This window comes from Schistocerca americana, chromosome 3 (genome assembly GCF_021461395.2).
Source record: "Schistocerca americana isolate TAMUIC-IGC-003095 chromosome 3, iqSchAmer2.1, whole genome shotgun sequence".
Classification (NCBI taxonomy): domain Eukaryota; kingdom Metazoa; phylum Arthropoda; class Insecta; order Orthoptera; family Acrididae; genus Schistocerca; species Schistocerca americana.
Window position 1 is genome coordinate 239,090,345 of NC_060121.1, and position 19,276 is coordinate 239,109,620.

Consider the following 19,276-nt stretch of genomic DNA (forward strand, 5'->3'; position numbering starts at 1 on the left):
GATTATTGTGTAGTGCGGCTCCAATATGTGTTTCTCCCTGGAACAGACATTTTGTAGCTGGGGTTCCACAAACTGTTACACACCTCATTCTGTGCCCAGGGCAACTTATTCTCTGCATGCACCTTATGGTCGCTCCCCCCCCCCCCCCCTCCCCTCCCCCCTGCCAGCTTTGGGGCCTCGACAATGCACCACATATCACATTCACTGGTGTTGCACTTTCACCCCACTCACACCACGCAACATCGATTGCCTCATCTGCATCAGTAATGCATCTGTTTCATGTCCTGCATGTTGTTACTATCATACTGCAGCCTTGGGTGACGCACCCTATGAAGTGTTTGCATGCTCCTCTCAGTTGCTGCATCTGATGACAGTGCCACCTTCTACAGTGCAAGTCAACCTCATCTCTGTTCCTGCTACTCCCCTCGGTGAGCCCTACACCATGACATCCCAGAGCCATGACCCAGCCAGACAACCTCCTATACTCAATCAAGATTTCACCTCTCAACACTAGCCCTCTTACCTCCCGCATCAGCCTGCTTACTCACACCACTCGCTCAGGGGCAAACTGCGAAAGTTGCCTCCACTCTCAACAGACAATCCATGCACTTGGTTTGCTCTCATTGAAAAATTATTCAATTTGCATGGTATATTGGACAATGATCACCCATCTCCAATATGGATGACCTTGCCAACCTACAAGCAAACAAACCAGAGTTGTCGTAATTGCTTCAGGATTCAAACTGTGCTCTAACATAACACTTATCTTCTGCGATGCTTCCACAGGTACACTCTGCATGGTCGTCCCCCTCCCCCCCCCTCCCCCTCCCTCCATTGTGCAGTTTTTTACTCTTTTCATGGCCTCACCCATCCAGAGGTTAAAGCTACGATTACCATCATAATGGAACGCTTCATCTGGCCGGGGATTAAAAAGGACTGCCGGAAGTGGACACATGGATGCACACCATGCCAAACGAGCAAAGTCAATAGACATTCCAAGTCACCCCTTGGAATGTTTAGCATATCAAAGGGCAGGTTACGACACATCCACATTGACATCATCAGTTCTCTACCCCCATCTGACTGCTTCTGGTACATCCTGACTATTACTGATGGTATGACATGGTGGGTTGAAGCCACCCCATTCCCTGATATCACAATTGAGACTGTAGCTCTTGCCTTCATCAATGCCTGGATTGCTCAATTTGATTGCCCTTGTACTATTACCACAAACCAGGGCTGCACATTAAAGTCAGCACTGTTCTCCCACCTGTGCAAGCTCTGTGGCGTGAAGAAATTCCATATGACAGTATACATCCCCAGAGTAACAGCTTAGTGGAGAGATGGCATCATACTCTGAAGATGGCACTCACATGCTACAGCAACTCTTGATCCTCCGCATTCCTGTGGGTTCTACGTGGAGTGCACACAGAGCATAAAGATCTACATCTACATCTACATGATTACTCTGCAATTCACATTTAAGTGCTTGGCAGAGGGTTCATCGAAACACAATCATACTATCTCCCTACCATTCCACTCCCGAACAGCGCGCGGGAAAAACGAACACCTAAACCTTTCTGTTTGAGCTCTGATTTCTCTTATTTTATTTTGATGATCATTCCTACCTATGTAGGTTGGGCTCAACAAAATATTTTCGCATTCGGAAGAGAAAGTTGGTGACTGAAATTTCATAAATAGATCTCGCCGCGACGAAAAACGTCTTTGCTTTAATGACTTCCATCCCAACTCGCGTATCATATCTGCCACACTCTCTCCCCTATTACGCGATAATACAAAACGAGCTGCCCTTTTTTGCACCCTTTCGATGTCCTCGGTCAATCCCACCTGGTAAGGATCCCACACCGCGCAGCAATATTCTAACAGAGGACGAACGAGTGTAGTGTAAGCTGTCTCTTTAGTGGACTTGTTTCATCTTCAAAGTGTCCTGCCAATGAAACGCAACCTTTGGCTCGCCTTCCCCACAATATTATCTATGTGGTCTTTCCAACTGAAGTTGTTCGTAATTTTTACACCCAGGTACTTAGTTGAATTGACAGCCTTGAGAATTGTACTATTTATCGAGTAATCGAATTCCAACGGATTTCTTTTGGAACTCATGTGGATCACCTCACACTTTTCGTTATTTAGCGTCAACTGCCACCTGCCACACCATACAGCAATCTTTTCTAAATCGCTTTGCAACTGATACTGGTCTTCGGATGACCTTAGTAGACGGTAAATTACAGCATCATCTGTGAACAACCTAAGAGAACTGCTCAGATTGTCACCCAGGTCATTTATATAGATCAGGAACAGCAGAGGTCCCAGGACGCTTCCCTGGGGAACACCTGATATCAATTCAGTTTTACTCGATGATTTGCCGTCTATTACCACGAACTGCGACCTTCCTGACAGGAAATCACGAATCCAGTCGCACAACTGAGATGATACCCCATAGGCCCGCAGCTTGATTAAAAGTCGCTTGTGAGGAACGGTGTCAAAAGCTTTCCGGAAATCCAGAAATACGGAATCAACCTGAAATCCCCTGTCGATAGCGGCCATTACTTCGTGCGAATAAAGAGCTAGCTGCATTGCACAAGAACGATGTTTTCTGAAACCATGCTGATTACGTATCAATAGATCGTTCACTTCAAGGTGATTCATAATGTTTGAATACAGTATATGCTCCAAAACCCTACTGCAAACTGACGTCAATGATATAGGTCTGTAGTTCGATGGATTACTCCTACTACCCTTCTTAACCACTGGTGCGACCTGCGCAATTTTCCAATCTGTAGGTACAGATCTATCGGTGAGCGAGAGGTTGTATATGATTGCTAAGTAGGGAGCTATTGTATCAGCGTAATCTGATAGGAACCTAATCGGTATACAATCTGGACCTGAAGACTTGCCCGTATCAAGCGATTTGAGTTGCTTCGTAACCCCTAAGATATCTACTTCTAAGAAAAGGAACCTAATCGGTATACAATCTGGACCTGAAGACTTGCCCGTATCAAGCGATTTGAGTTGCTTCGTAACCCCTAAGGTATCTACTTCTAAGAAACTTATGCTAGCAGCTGTTAGTGTTTCAAATTCTGGAATATTCCATTCGTCTTCCCTGGTGAAGGAATTTCGGAAAACTGCGTTCAATAACTCCGCTTTAGTGGCACAGTCGTCGGTAACAGTACCATAGGCACTGCACAGCGAAGGTATTGACTGCATCTTGTCGCTTGTGTACTTTACATATGACCAGAATTTCTTCGGATTTTCTACCAAATTTCGAGACAATGTTTCGTTGTGGAACCTATTAAAGGCATCTCGCATTGAAGTCCGTGCCAAATTTCGCGCTTCTGTAAATTTTAGCCAATCTTCGGGATTTCGTGTTCTTCTGAACTTCGCATGCTTTTTCCGTTGCCTCTGCAACAGCGTTTGGACCTGTTTTGTGTACCATGGGGGATCAGTTCCATCTCTTACCAGTTTATGAGGTATGAATCTCTCAATTGCTGTTGCTACTATATCTTTGAATTTGACCTCCAAGCCCCATCTCAAAAGTCTCATATGGTGAAGGCCTTGTCCTACTCACTCAGTTTGTCAAGCCCGTGGCCATTCTAACAACTAATGAACTTCCAGAACTGGTTAAATGAGCGTGCCCTTCAAGGGCTCATAACATTCCTCACACTTTGAACATTGCAACTACGTTATGCTACATGATGACTCAAGTCAGAGCTGCACTCCAGCCCTCCTATTCTAGCCCACACTGAGTACTCAGTAGAAGACAGAACACCTTTGACGTTCTATTTAATGGGAAGAAGCAAACAGTGTCGTTTAATCGTTTCAAACCGGCCTGGTGTTTAAATGATCCCCTCCCCCTAGTATGGATGACAGTTCTGATTCTACTGTTGTTGGTCCCCAGGCCGAGGTTCCATTTCTCTTCCGAATGATTCATCTTCGGGTCCTTTGCTCCCTGAGTGCAGTGTCTCTTCTGCACAGGATTTTTTTCTTTCACATAGGTCAGTGTTCCACATCAATGTCTATGGTTTTCCCTATCTATTACAGTGTGAGACAACACCATCTTTGTCTTCAGTGTTCCTTGAACCCCACCATAGGACACATCAATGCACTTCAATGTCATCCATCTCATCATGTTCAATGTCCTTACGACGCCGACAATAACTCTCTTACAGCATCTGCTTCAGGTTATGGCATCCTTTCAATCTGCATACCTCCCCACCCATTATCAACTGCTCTTCCGTTGACTACCAGAGACTAACTCTATGCTCACATGGGAGGCTGCATCTGCTTCAGGTGATGGCATCCTTTCAATCTGCATACCTCCCCACCCATTATCAACTGCTCTTCCCTTGACTACCAGAGACTAACTCTATGCTCACATGGGAGGCTGCCTACATCTTCCTGGATGGCTTTGAGACTGTTGTCAACACCGTTTGCAGCTGTGTACCTACCCTGTACTCTGAACTGCCCACATGCGAGGGAGGGGCAGGAGAGGGGGGAGAGGGGGGGGGGGGGAAGGGAGTGCTCTATGGTGAGGGTCAATCATGGCAAAGCATAATCGCTGGTTTTGTATTTTCCTCTATGCTGACTTCTTTGACTTGTCTTCTTAAGTGTCATGTTGAATGCATCAAATCCACTCAAATCATTATGTGGGTGACTTTCACTAGTTTAATCTACATCACTACCATATGTAATATCCACAGCCACATTATCCTCTGTAGTTGACTTAACACAACTCTTAGTAATACAAAATTCCATTGAAGCTGCTAGTGTTCGAGATTCATGTACAGTATTTTACCTGTTTTTAATTATTTCTGTACTGTTTCTGCGGCTGAGCGGTTATTTTCGAAGTTCAAATTTTAATTAGAGTGTTATCTTTTTGTTCCAACACACATAATGAATCGATTTATAAAATTATATTACAGCAAAGCAAGATCAACAATTGCTGTTGTTGTCGTTGTTGTTGTTGTTGTTGTGGTCTTCAGTCCAGAGACTGGTTTGATGCAGCTCTCCATGCTACTCTATCCTGTGCAAGCTTCTTCATCTCCCAGTACCTACTGCAACCTACATCCTTCTGAATCTGCTTAGTACATTCATCTCTTGGTCTCCTTCTGCAATTTTTACCCTCCACGCTGCCCTCCAATACTAAATTGGTGATCCCTTGATGCCTCAGAACGTGTCCTACCAACAGATCCCTTTTTCTAGTCAAGTTGTGCCACAAATTTCTCTTCTCTCCAATTCTATTCAATACCTCCTCATTAGCTATGTGATCTACCCATCTAATCTTCAGCATTCTTCTGTAGCACCACATTTCGAAAGCTTCTATTCTCTTCTTGTCCAAACTATTTATCGTCCCATGTTTCAAATATATACATGGCTACACTCCATACAAATACTTTCAGAAATGACTTCCTGACACTTAAATATAAACTCGATATTAACTAATATCTCTTCTTCAGAAACATTTTCCTTGCCATTGCCAGTCTTACTTCAACCATCATTAGTTATTTTGTTCCCCAAATAGCAGAACTCATCTACTACTTCAAGTGTCTCATTTCCTAATCTAATTCCCTCAGCATCAGCCGATTTAATTCGACTACATTCCATTATTGTTGTTTTTCTTTTTTAATATTCATCTTTATAGCCTCCTTTCAAGACACTGTCCATTCCGTTCAGCTGCTCTTCCAAGTCCTTTGTTGTCTCTGACATAATTACAATGTTGTCGGCAAACCTCAAAGTTTTTATTTCTTCTCCATGGATTTTTAATTCCTACTCCAAATTTTTCTTTTGTTTCCTTTACTGCTTGCTCAATATACAGATTAAATAACATCGGGGATAGGCTACAACCCTGTCTCACTCCCTGCCCAACCACTGCTTCCCTTTCATGCCCCTCGACTCTTATAACTGTCATCTGGTTGCTGTACAAATTGTAAATAGCCTTTCGTTCCCTGTATTTTAGCCCTGACACCTTCAGAATTTGAAAGAGAGTGTTTCAGTTAGCATTGTCAAAAGCTTTCTCTAAGTCTACAAATACTAGAAACGTAGGTTTGCCTCTCCTTAATCTATCTTCTAAGATAAGTCGTAGGGTCAGTACTGCCTCACGTATTCCAACATTTCTACGGAATCCAAACTGATCGTCCCCGATGTCGGCTTCTAGCAGTTTTTCCATTTATCTGTAAAGAATTCGCGTTAGTATTTTGCAGCCGTGACTTATTAAACTGATAGTTCGGTAATTTTCACATCTGTCAACGCCTGCTTTCTTTGGGATTAGAATTATTATATTCTTCTTGAAGTCTGAGGGTATTTCGCCTGTCTCATACATCGTGCTCACCAGATGGTAGACTTTTGTCAGGACTGGCTCTCCCAAGGGTATCAGTAGTTCTAATGGAATGTTGTCTACTCCTGGGGCCTTGTTCCAACTCAGGTCTTTCAGTGCTCTGTCAAACTCTTCAAGCACTATCATATCTCCCATTTCATCTTCATCTACATCCTCTTCCCTTTCCATAATATTGTCGTCAAGTACATTGCCCTTGTATAGACCCTATATACAGGGTGAAAAGTAATTAAACAGACAAACTCTGGGAGGTTGTAGGGGCACATCAAAACAAATATTTTTCCCTAATGTCATGTTTTCCTATGAGGATTATTTAAAGCAGTGGAGGCCATATTATGCTCTTCAGTTGTTAGAGGCCGTATTACGATCTTCAGTTGTTAGATGGCGTATTATGCTCTTCGGTTGTAGGCAACTGCTGTCCACCAGTGTAGTAGTGCATTGTCTCTGTTTACTAATGGAGCGATACACCTGGACTGAGTACACTGATATGGTTGGTGCGTACTACAGAGCGCACCACAACGGACGAGCTGCACAGCGGGTTTATCAACAACAATATCCTGATCGCCGTATCCCTCATCATACGATCTTTACTGCTGTGTATCAACACCGGGTCATTTAGCAGATTACCTGGACAGGGACGCCGTCGTAAGGTAAGAACACTGCTGTCTTGCAGCATGTGGAGTGGGATCCTTCAATCAGCACTCGTGCAATTGCACGTAACATGGGGACGAATCAGACAAATGTAAGAACAGTCCTTCAAGAGCAATTGTTACGTCCATTTCACTACAGCATGTCCACAACCTGGAACCAGTTGATTATCCACCGAGATCACAGTTTTCGCAGTGGTACCTGGAACAGTGTGAAATGCATCCTACATTTCCATCCTCTGTGTTGTTTACCGATGAAGCAACGTTCAGGCATGATGAGTCTTCAACATGCACAATTCGCATGATTGGAGTGAGGATAACCCACATGCCACAGTTACTAGTGCTCATCAAGTGCGGTTCTTCATTAATGTGTTGGTTGGTGTTGTTGGGGACTGTTTAATTGGGCCGTATCTGCTACCTAGGCCATTAAATGGCAGGCACTATTACAATTTTCTCGCCAGAGCATTGCCAGAATTGCTGGAAGACGTCCCGCTCCCTACAAGACAATGCATGTGGTTCCAACATGACGGGGCGCCGGCACATTTCAGTCGTTCTGTGCGTCGATTCCTGGACCGACGGTTCCCAGAAACGTGGATTGGCAGAGGTGGTCCTGTACCATGGCCTGCTCGATCCTCAGATATTTCCCCTCTGGACTTTTTTGTGTGGAGAGAGGTGCGCAACCTTGTTTACGCAACTCCTGTTGCATCAGAAGAGGATCTGGTTGTCCAGATAGTAGCAGCAATAGGAACAATTCAGGATACTCCTAGAGTTTTTTCCTGTGTCAGACAGAACATGATCCAATGGTGTAACCTTTGTTTACGTGTCAATGGAGGCATTTTTGAAAATCTACTGTAATTGAAATTGGGTTGTGTCAATGTGTTGTCTCTTGGTCATAAAAAATGGAAAAGTGTTTGCTGGTTTTATTAATTTCCGCCAGAGAAATCTTCCTCTACCGGTTTAAATACGCCATATACGAAAAAATGACATTAGGGAAAAAATATTTGTTTTGATGCCCCTACAACCTCCCAGAGTTTGTCAGTTTAAATACTTTTCACCCTGTATACTCCTTCCCCTTTCCGCTTTCCCTTCTTTGCTTAGAACTGGGTTTCCATCTGAGCTCTTGATATTCATACAAGTGGTTCTCTTTCCTCCAAAGGTCTCTTTAAGTTTCCTGCAGGCAGTATCTATCACACCCCTAGAGAGATATGCTTCTACAGCCTTACATTTGTCCTCTATCCATCCCTGCTTAGCCGTTTTTCACTTCCTGTCGATTCCATTTTTGAGAAGTTTGTATTCCTTTTTGCCTGCTTCCTTTACAGCATTTTTATATTTTCTCAGTTTCATCGATTAAATTCTATACATCTTCTGTTCCCCAAGGATTTCTACTAGCCCTCGTCTTTTTACCTACTTGATCCTCTGCTGCCTTCACTATTTCATCCCTCAAAGCTACCCATTCTTCTTTTACTGTATTTCTTTCCCCCATTCCTGTCAATCGTTCCCTAATGGTCTCCCTGAAACCCTCTACAACCTCTGGTTTAGTCAGTTTATCCAGGTCCCATCTCCTTAAATTCTCACCTCAACAACGATCACCCCTAAAACAACAGAACTTAAGAAAAATTGTTAATATTCTATTACATGGTGTCCCACCAGAAAGAGGCCCCACAAATAAACATTTGCTTAAATTACACTCTGCCAGGGACAAATGATTCAACCTTGGCCATGGTCACTAGAGACATGTGGCGCCTTTCTGTTGGTACCAGCTGAGGGTAAGTTCTTCATCATCCAGCTGGTTCACAAATTCCCAAAAAACTTCGATGTAAACTGCACTCGTCACAGTAGACTCGATAAAAATTGGTCCAATGATGTGACACTGTGATATTGCAAAGAACATGTGAATCTTTTGTGAAAACACAGGTTGCTCGAACAGTGCATGTGGATTTTCATTAGCCAGAGAAGTGGAACCACGCCTCATCACTGAACCAGGTGTACTGCAATATTTCTGGCCTCTGAGCAACAAATTGATGAAAATAACGGCAAAATGCAATGCATTTGTCTTTGTCACTGACATTCTGTTCCTGAACAACTGCAAAACCTGTATGAATACAGGCTGGCTTCCTCTGTGACATGTGCTCTGTGACATTCGATATTTCTCAGGTAAACGTCGAACAGACTTTGCAGGAGAGACCAACACTCGTTTCACGTGTGACTTTTCCCTCCGGTAATGGCGGCCGTCCCCAGCGCGAAGATCCAACACCGTTCCACTGCTCTCCATCTTGTTCATTAACTTTTGTATGCATCATTTAGACGGTATATGCTCGTCTCCAAATTGTTCAACAAACATTCGTTGACATGTCTACATGGAACCAGTAATCCAATATTGTTTCACAAGAAACACGCGCTCTTCGATAGAATAGCGATACATTGTCACTAAACACTGAACTCTGAACTCCATCCACAGTAAAGCGCGGAAACAATATTGCGTCAAACGATGTTGCAGAGTGCAGTGTTGCCACGTCAAACGTCACAAATTTCGAAGTTCATTTTCAGTGGAATTACTACACATGTTTGTGGGGCTCTTTCGAGTGGGATACGTTGTAGAAACAGTCCGACTGTCGTGCACCGTATTTCAAAAGTCATTAAAAGCCAAAGTGCAGAAAGAATGTGCTATTTTGCGTGGATCTGAAACTGTAGTAAAACTTTTGTACCGTATACCTAAAAATGGTTACACAGTTGAAAGTGAGCAACAGTGAAAAAGACAGAACAAAAGCATAATCTCATCCAGCACAAGACAGCCTAGGGCCGGCCGGAGTGGCCGTGCGGTTCTAGGCGCTGCAGTCTGGAGCCGAGCGACCGCTACGGTCGCAGGTTCGAATCCTGCCTCGGGCATGGATGTGTGTGATGTCCTTAGGTTAGTTAGATTCAATTAGTTCTTAGTTCTAGGCGACTGATGGCCTCAGAAGTTAAGTCGCATAGTGCTCAGAGCCATTTGAACCATTTTGAACAAGACAGCCATTGTGGCAGATTATCATTCTGGAAAGTTGTTTGCTAGTATGAGTAGACTGTCAATGAGTACGTTGTTTTGTTCATCGATTTGATACTCACGCAAGGGCGAGACGCTGCGTTTTGTGGACGGCATGCGCAGCTCTGCCACGGGATCCATAGCTGCGGAGTCGGCTCGCAACTGGCGGCGGACGTCTCGCAGCCACGCCCACTGCTCCTCGCTGTTGCTGAAGTCTCCACTCGCCGTACTTCCTGTCAGAGGACTGCGCACATGGGATCACGAGCGGTCAATTAAGTGAATGACTCTTTGGTGATAAATTTTGGGCGATGACACCAAAGCAAACACAAAAGAGAAAGATAGGACAGGAATCACCTGCCGGAGAAATCATGTTTGTGGATTCTTCTGACACTTCTCGGTACAACGATTTCATATTTAAGGTTGAAAAGTAAGCAAACTGCGTTTAAAGCAGTTTCCTGAAAAAATCTTGTAAAACATAGCAGTGATTTCATATAATTGAATTGGCATAGTCAAGAACAAATTTACGTCTTTCACCTGAATTTCTCATGGCTGGTTTACTAAGAAGACTATAGAAAAAAATTTATGTTGCAGAAAGAGTGGGAAAAGCAATAAAGAAGGTGGCAAAAAGTATACTTGCACATTGCGAACGGTCTATCCGCTGAGAGGCCCTAGCCACATGACTAGCCACATGGATTACAGCTCCATTGATTACATTGTTTTCTATTAGTGTCTATTGTGTGCTGAATCATGGGCAATGTACCGCAGGAACAGTCTTTAAGTCAAGAAACTCAGTTGCAGGCCCAGCATATCCAAAAGATCATAACAGCAATGATACAACTGCTACAATTCCAAACCAATTTATTGGCGTCACTTGTGGCAGTTAAAGCAGCGCCACAACACTACAATTACCAGGGCATTCGATGCACAGCAGGAAGACTGCTTCGGATACCACTCTAGCTCGACGCCCTCTTCATTGCACATCATATTCAAGGTATGGACAGAAAACCGCCTTTTTTGACAACGGCAGGTGCTGCAGTATACAGACAGGGGTATAAACTTTTTCCCACCGCCCGCTCCGAAAGCATTGAACTATTTGGTCTTGATTGCTGCATTAGATAAATACTGTGATGAACAAGTGAACGGGCTCCTGCTCGTTAATAGTTTCTCCGTTTGCAGAGGCAACCTCTTCAATTTTAGAAACAGAAGGTAGCCGTTCTACAAGGCCAGACCAGCCACTGGAAGACTGAATGTGAATGTAGTCGATACTACAGTGGTGCTATGATTCGAAAAACGAAAATGGCTCTGAGCACTATGGGACTCAACTGCTGTGGTCATAAGTCCCCTAGAACTTAGAACTACTTAAACCTAACTAACCTAAGGACAGCACACAACACCCAGCCATCACGAGGCAGAGAAAATCCCTGACCCCGCCGGGAATCGAACCCAGGAACCCGGGCGTGGGGCTACGATTCGAGACGCTATCTTGCAGTATGTGTGTGGTTCTAGAATACTTAAGTATTCTGACCCTAGATTGAAGCAAATGTTGCAGTTAATTGAGTCACAGGACTGTTATGACAGTGGTGCGGTAGACTTTTGGTTCTCCTCACGTTTCTGTATTGCAAAGCAGGATTGATGGCAAACAGGTCGCACGGCCAGTTCACGCGCCGCGTCATTCCAAGTCACAGCCAGGGAAGTGGCACGTAGGCAACAGCAGCCGCGGACTGCACGCCGTCTTAAACCTTGCCCTCTGTGCTTCACGTCTCCCAAACGGCAGGCATGCCGCTCCCATGACGCAAAGATGTTTCCACTGAGGCAAGACAAGTACATTCATTGTGTTTGCAAAAGAGGAAGTCGCACAAACGATCTGTTCCTCACCCCAAATGTCGTTCTATGAATATCAATGTCGTACTTTCAAACCCATGTAGCGCTAATCATGGTGCCACGTCGGTGTTAAAATCACTGTCGCAGAAGTCTCAGATCTCTTCTCCGACTAAGCGGCAAGCAAGCAAACTTTGTCACTTTGCAGACTGCTGATCGCAACTTGCTCGTGCAGTTAGATATAGGAGCTTCAGTGACGCACGTATGAATTGTAACGAAAGTCTACATTGTACAAGTCGCAGACCCCTCAGCTTATAACATTCATGACACCCCAGTTCCTGGTGTTTATAGCCTACCTGTCACTTTCCGTAAAGTTACAAAGACAAATTCATTCACAGTGTTGTGTTAAAGCATCAGTGAATACATTTTTTGGTATTGATTTGGTCGATCTTTCTGGGTTGCAAATTCAGGACAATGTACTTCCTGTGAATACCTCTGTACCACGAGACAGCGTCTCAAAACTCTGTGCATAATTTAGCGAACTTTTTAGGACGGCCTAGGCAAGGCAACCAGCTGTCAGGTATGATTACAATGAAGGAAAATCCGCAACCTTTTTTGCCGGGCACGGCCCGTCCCTCAAGCAGTGGAGATGAAGTGGCACAGCAACTGTTAAAGTGGCAGGACAAAGGCATAATCACTGCAGTAGCGGAGAGTCTGTGTGCATCTCCTACTGTACTCATCAGAAAACCGTCTGGTGTATTGAGACCCTGTGCTGGTTTCAAGTGAAAGATGAACTTCAAACAGAGATTGACTCATTTCCGTTAGACCAGCCTGGCGAACTGATGGACAAGCTAGGAGCAGGTCACTTCTCCTCTAAAACAGATTTACGGAGTGCCTGTTTGCAGATTCTATTGGACGAGCAGTCTCAGAAAGTTTTTATGATCAGCATCCATAAGGCGTCATTCAAGTTTTTACGTTTGGCATTTTCCAGTGCTTCAGCGCCAACCACTACCTGAACAGCTGACTACTACAATGCTTTCACACGCAAAATATTTGGATGATATTGTGGTCTCGGGTTGTACTCCTGAGGAACACCACCGAGCGAGGTGGCGCAATTGTTAGCACACTGGACTCGCATTCGGGAGGACGGCAGTTCAATCCCGCGTCTGGCCACCCTGATTTAGGGTTTCCGTGATTTCCCTAAATCGCTCCAGGCAAATGCCGGGATGGTTCCTCTGAAAGAGCACGGCCGACTTCCTTCCCCGTCCTTCCCTAATCCGATGAGACCGATGACCTCGCTGTTTGGTTTCTTCCCCCAAACAACCCTGAGGAACATCTCTCTAATCCGAGAAGTTTATTTCAAGTTGTCTCAGCTGCTGCTCTCAAGTACAACAAAGATATGTGTTCTTTTTTTTTCTAACTGAAATCGAGTACTGGGTCATGTCATCAAAGCTCAGGGCATCCATCCTTCACAGTTTCATTTAACTGCAATTAGTGACCTCCTAGAATCTTGCAACATAAGTGAACTTCAAGCTGTCCTAAGAAAACTCACTCACTACCTTCATTTCATTCTGAACGCAGCGCAAATTGTGGCTCCATTTCACAGATTACGCAGGAAAAATGTTCCTTTGTGTTGTCTCGCGACTGTCAAACTGCTTTTCAGTAACTGAAGAAAGCTTTTTCAAGTGATAGTTGTTTAATGCATTTTGATCCTGCTAAGCCAGTCACGTTAGTAGTGGACACTTCTGCATGCGGGATTGGTTAAGTGCGTTTGCACAGAGTTGGGTCTATGGATAAACAGGTTGCTTTTGCATCCAAGCTTTGACCAAGGTTCAGTGCGATTGTTTTCAGTTAGAGAAGGAAGCACTTGCCACTGACTATGACATGATAAAAATTCCACCAGTATCTTTATGGAAGTGCGTTTTATTTGGTGACAAATGACTAGTCACTAAAGCCGCCTATGGAACTATTGCATGGGTGCCAAACAGAACACTGCAGCATCTGGCGCTTGCACCACAGCAGTCGGTTCTTCCCCTGCAGCACACTAAATTTAATGTCAGTGAACACATATTTTTCAGAGCCTTTGACAAAAACAGACGCTAGGAAAGGGACGGCACCTCAAATGGCTCTGAGCACTATGGGACTTAACTTCTATGGTCACCAGTCCCCTAGAACTTAGAACTACTTAAACCTAACTAACCTAAGGACATCACACAACACCCAGTCATCACGAGGCAGAGAAAGTCCCTGACCCCGCCGGGAATCGAACCCGGGAACCCGGGCGTGGGTAGCGAGAACGCTACCGCACAACCACGAGCTGCGGACGGGACGGCACCATTCAGTTCTTGAGCTGCTCTCTTTATCTTGTACAGGCTTCCTCCAGAATGCACTGGCAGCATCAGGATGGATCATCTCCGCTCCTGTTGGCTGCGTGACCCTACCACAGATTTCTCCGTTTCAGAGATGGAACCATATGGGATATCGCAGCCCCAGCTGCCTTCGCCTCCCTTAGGTCCCACGTCGCTTGTGCTTGAAGGGGAGCTTATGTACGCCAACGTGGCACTGTCGACATCATCGCAGAGTCAGCAGCCCTTGCTATGGAGATCTGGTCCTTTCCACCCTCCCACTTTTCTCCTTGCCTCCAACCCCACCAGACGGTCGTCGCCAGTTCATGAAGACGTTCCGCTCCTGGATGAGGTTGTGCACCCCATGACCAGTTTCTCGATTACCATCCCCAGTCATTCATTGCACTGAGCCTTGGTCAAAGCTTGGATGCAAATGCAACCTTTCCTTAGATCCAACTCTGTGGGAAAGCACTTCACCATTACCGTATAAGGAAGTGTCAGCGACTAGCAAATATATCTGTTCATAGTTCTGAGGTCGGCACCAGACGTTATGAGCACTGCCACTACAGGCAGCCATAAATATGGATAAGAGGCCACCTCAGGCTATGGTGAACAATGCCTGCAACTACACAGCCTCTCTCCGTAAGTGGCTATAGTGTAATGGACTCGGGTATGAGCTGGGATTCATGAAATTACACTTTGGATTTGACTGTATTATGTTCGGTAACTCACTGAGTTAAGTAAACGCCTTTTATATAACCATAGTTGCGCCTTTCATTCTTTCTTCCTGCCTTCCTTCAGAACAGGATACAACATACACAACCTTCTTTCATGAATCTTGAACCAAATGTTAGCACTGATTACATTTTCCTCTGTGCAAAATTGTACCAAGTGGCTTTCTCTTTCATTCATTGCCCCCAGCCCGTATTCTCCTGCCAATTTTCCTTCTCTTCCTTTTCCTGTTACTGAATTCCAGTCACCCATCAGTATTAAATTTTCCTCTCATTTAACTGTCTAAATATAATTTCTTTGATCTCATCATCTGCAGAGCTAGTTGGTATATAATCTTGTACTACTGTGGTGGGTAATCGGCTTTTTGTCCATCTTGACTTCGATAATGCTTTTACTATGCTGCTCATGGTAGCTTATCGGTATTCCTATTTTCTTATTCATCATTAGACCTATTCTTGCATCATCCGTATGTGACTAACATCATCCTAATCATTTCCCTTTTAAAGTTTCCTAACCTAACTACCCAATTAAGGGTATACTACAGACCCATATATGTCACTCGCTTAGGGACCTTGAAGACAAGTTTAGATTAATTAGAGTGCGCACAAAAAGTTCCTGTAATCGTCATGCCAATGGAATGGGAAGAATCCTTTATCCATACTAACACCGTAAATGCTGAAAGGAGTATGTCTGTTACCTGTTCACAACCAAACCCCTGAACCGATTTTAAGAAAATTTGGTATGGATGTATCTTGAACGCTGCGAACACAAACTACTTTACAAAGTGTGTAGCACAGGATATTTATTGACCTGAAGAATAGTGTATGGATTAAGAAAAATTACATATTCCGTGTCTCATTTTTGGTGTTTGTACAATTTATTGCGCTGCACACGTTAATGTTTGTAAAAACCATTAGAAACTATACAGTCTGCTCTCAACAGATGCACCAACACAATGCTTACACATGGGGTATCGAATTAAATTTTTGACTGGTTTGAGATTTTTGGTTGGGATGACAGCACGATATTTTGGATGGAGAGTCATCGACAAATGTAGAAGGAACTGCAGGTGTGCTTCAGAAAAGTGTGTTGGTATCCTAACTACACATGTCTTGTGTTAATGGTCTGACAGACAGTACTACTAGTAACCTCACACTTTTGTAGGTGATACAGTTATCTACAATACAGTCTGAATGAAAAAGGCTGACTAAATATCCAGTCAGATCTTAATAAAACTTTTAAGTGTTGCAAAGATTAGCAATTTGCTTCAAATAGTCAGGAAGTAATTTTAATGTGCCTCTGGATGGAGCACTGTACTGTGGCGAGAGAATCCACTAGTGTGCAATGTTTTGTACATACATTTTAACATAATGTGCTTTATATAGGCAGATAAAAGTTTCAACCGGCTTACCAGCTGTTTTAGGAGACGACGAATGGAATGGGGTTTGTGTTTTAAGATTATGTGGTATGTCTGCGCTTCTATGGGGTTTATTAGGCAAGAGATAATGGATTTTAGGATGATTAGTACATCCTACTTTCTCAGTGATCAGCCAGGCACAGTTCCCTGCTACATTACATTAGCTATTATGTAGTTATAATTTGTGTACTGTCAAACTGAATTTCAGAAAATGACTGTTATATATTTTTTTCTTCCGTGTGAAAGTGTGAGAGAGAGTGATAGTGTATCAGGCGGATGAGATTTATATTCCATCTTCTACCTTTCGGTACATATTTTTAAACATTTTAGTCACTTTTGTTTCCAATTAGGTTAATGAGGACGCTGATGACCTTGCTGCTCAGTGCCCTCACATACAAACAACCAACCAATTAACATAAGTTTCAGTGCATGCCGAGAAGAATACCATCTTCTCTGTAGGAAGTAGTGGGAAAGGACCATTCACGGCATTCAATTGTGGGGCGAGGGGTTTCAGTCCTTTTAGATTCATTGTCTTTTCCTCGTTTTTGAATTCGCAGAACAAACTACATCCCATTTGCTTTTCTGAAAAGGCGAGATGGCTGAGGGGACTACTTGAAAAGATAGAAATCAAATAAGAAAGACCGGTATTTCTGAGCGTTGTGAACGTGAACTAGAGTTGGCGAAAGAAGATGCCTGACAGCAGCCGTGACATTGGTGTGGCTGCTCCGCACGTCTACTTCAGCCAGTCACGTAACGTGGTTTTCAATACATCTCTATGGTAACGCTTCAATTTTGTCACAGCTCTATAGCCATTTATTGTTTGCGCTTACCTGCTGTCAGGGAACTTCTTTCATCGAGTGTAATATAGTAGACAACATCTACAAGAACGTTCATACGATAATTTTCAGAGGGAATGGGTAAAATGGGGAGGGGGTTTGAAGTATTTTTAATATCTTGGAAGACTGATGGCGACTTGTAAGTAGCTGTAAAAAAGTTCCAATTCGATCCTGTTAAAAACCTTCGTAATAAAGTCTTTATAAATCATTTTCTTGAAATAAAAACACCTGATTGCGATATGCAGGGTGCGTAAAAAAAGGTATACACAATTTGAACTGTCATAGACAATTTATTTTCCGTTCTACAAGGTTAAATATCTGTGAGAAAGTAATGTTATGTGTGTTCAACAGGTGGCAGCAGTGGCAAGGAAGTAACTGCAACATGGCGGACGTGCGTTTGAGCTTTGAAGCGCGGAAGCAGATAATTAAGTGGTACTGGAAGTTTGAGAATGTAGCTGTGGTTCGAAGACAGTGGAGAAGTGAGAATGGTACAGAATCGTCTTCAAGGTTAACAATTACACATATATGAGGCAAATTCGAAATTGATGGAACAGTGTGTGATGTGCATAAAGGTCGATCAGGGCGACCTCGTACAGCTACAAGCGATGATTCCACAACTGCGGTCTTGGAACTGTTTCAGCATTCGCCTAAAAAATCTTCAAGGCAAGTGGCACGTAAGAGTAATGTAAGTGCTAGTAGTGTGCTATACATTCTGAAGAAAGGAAAGTTTCGTGTGTACATTGCAAGGCTAGTGCAACATCTAAGTGACGAAGATCCAGATCGAAGGTCAGAATTTTGTGAATGGGTTCAGGAGATGGTGAGACGTGAACCGTGATTTATGGATAGCATAATTTGGTCAGATGAAGCCCGATTCAAACTCAATGGAACTATCAATAGGCACAATTGTGTGTACTAGGCTGAAGATAATCCTCACATTACAGTTGAAAAGGCTGTGAATTTGCCTGGTGTAAATGTGTGGTGTGGTTTGTCTGCAAGGGGACTCATTGGGCCTTTCTGCTTTGAAGGTACTGTTACTGGAGAAACGTACCTAACAATGCTTGCTGACTCCATATTCCCTGCCATTCGTGCATTATACAGTAATGATGAGTTTTATATCCAACAAAATGGCGCCCTGCCGCATTATCATAGGGACATACGAGCATACCTGGATCACAATGTGCCAGGCCAGTGGATAAGATGCAGCGGACCAATCGAGTTTCCTGCACGCTCTCCAGACCTCACGCCGCTGGATTTCTTCTTATTGGGCACAGTAAAAGATGAGGTGTACAAACGTAAACCACGTAACCTGGACACACTTTGGAATGAGATTCAGGCGGTGTGTGCAGAAATCTCATTGGACACTTTGGTATGATGTATGGAATCAGTGGTGACTTGTACTCAGAAATGTATTGATGCTGAAGGCCATCAGTTTGAACATTAATCACATTTGCAAAGTACATTTATTTTTCCAATTGGACTTTAAGCTTTCCATTTCCAGAAATTTAACATTGTAGAACGGGAAATAAATTTTCTATGAAGCTTCAAAGTGTGTACAAATTTTTTTGACGCACCCTGTATTTTTCCCTTTCCCTGAGATCTAGGATGGGGGGGGGGGGGGGGGGGGAAGGCGGATATGGGCGTCCATGAACATTTACGAGAGGAAAAGTAGCACCCTGAGATAACAGTCACTGAAATGTTATTTATGTTTGACTTTTTGGAATAATCTTATTGACGTATTAGAGCTGTTAAATAAACTTTAAACATGCTGTCTAAAGTTGGCAGCGATCGGAAAGAAGTCGTACTGATTGTTGGCATTCAGTTTCAATTGACGCAGCTAATCCCATCAAGGACGTTGCTGCCAATTTTGTTAGTGCGTGCATATACTACAGTTGTGCTCAAGATAACAGACTACGCAATATACAGAGCTTTTTTTACAGAAATTATTTCATATCTAAGTACCAGCCTTCAAAAAATATTAGCAAAGATACGGAGTACCTTTTGTTGTCATGTCAAAGTACATATTGTGACCTACTCCAAGGCTCATCCTGCCTCTCACTGGCCTACCAATCCCAAAAGTAAGGTCTCATATTTTTTTTATAAGAAGTGTGTTCGC

The 19,276-nt window shown here is 43.6% G+C and overlaps 1 protein-coding gene across 1 annotated transcript in view; it reads right to left on the reverse strand.

Annotated features, from left to right (window-relative positions):
- Positions 1 to 19,276, reverse strand: part of LOC124607455 — an 83,971-nt gene that overhangs the window by 54,405 nt on the left and 10,290 nt on the right. The window contains exon 2 of the mRNA XM_047139790.1: positions 10,099 to 10,259. Within this exon, the coding sequence (XP_046995746.1) occupies positions 10,099 to 10,259 (161 nt within the window). The remainder of the gene's footprint in view (positions 1 to 10,098; positions 10,260 to 19,276) is intronic.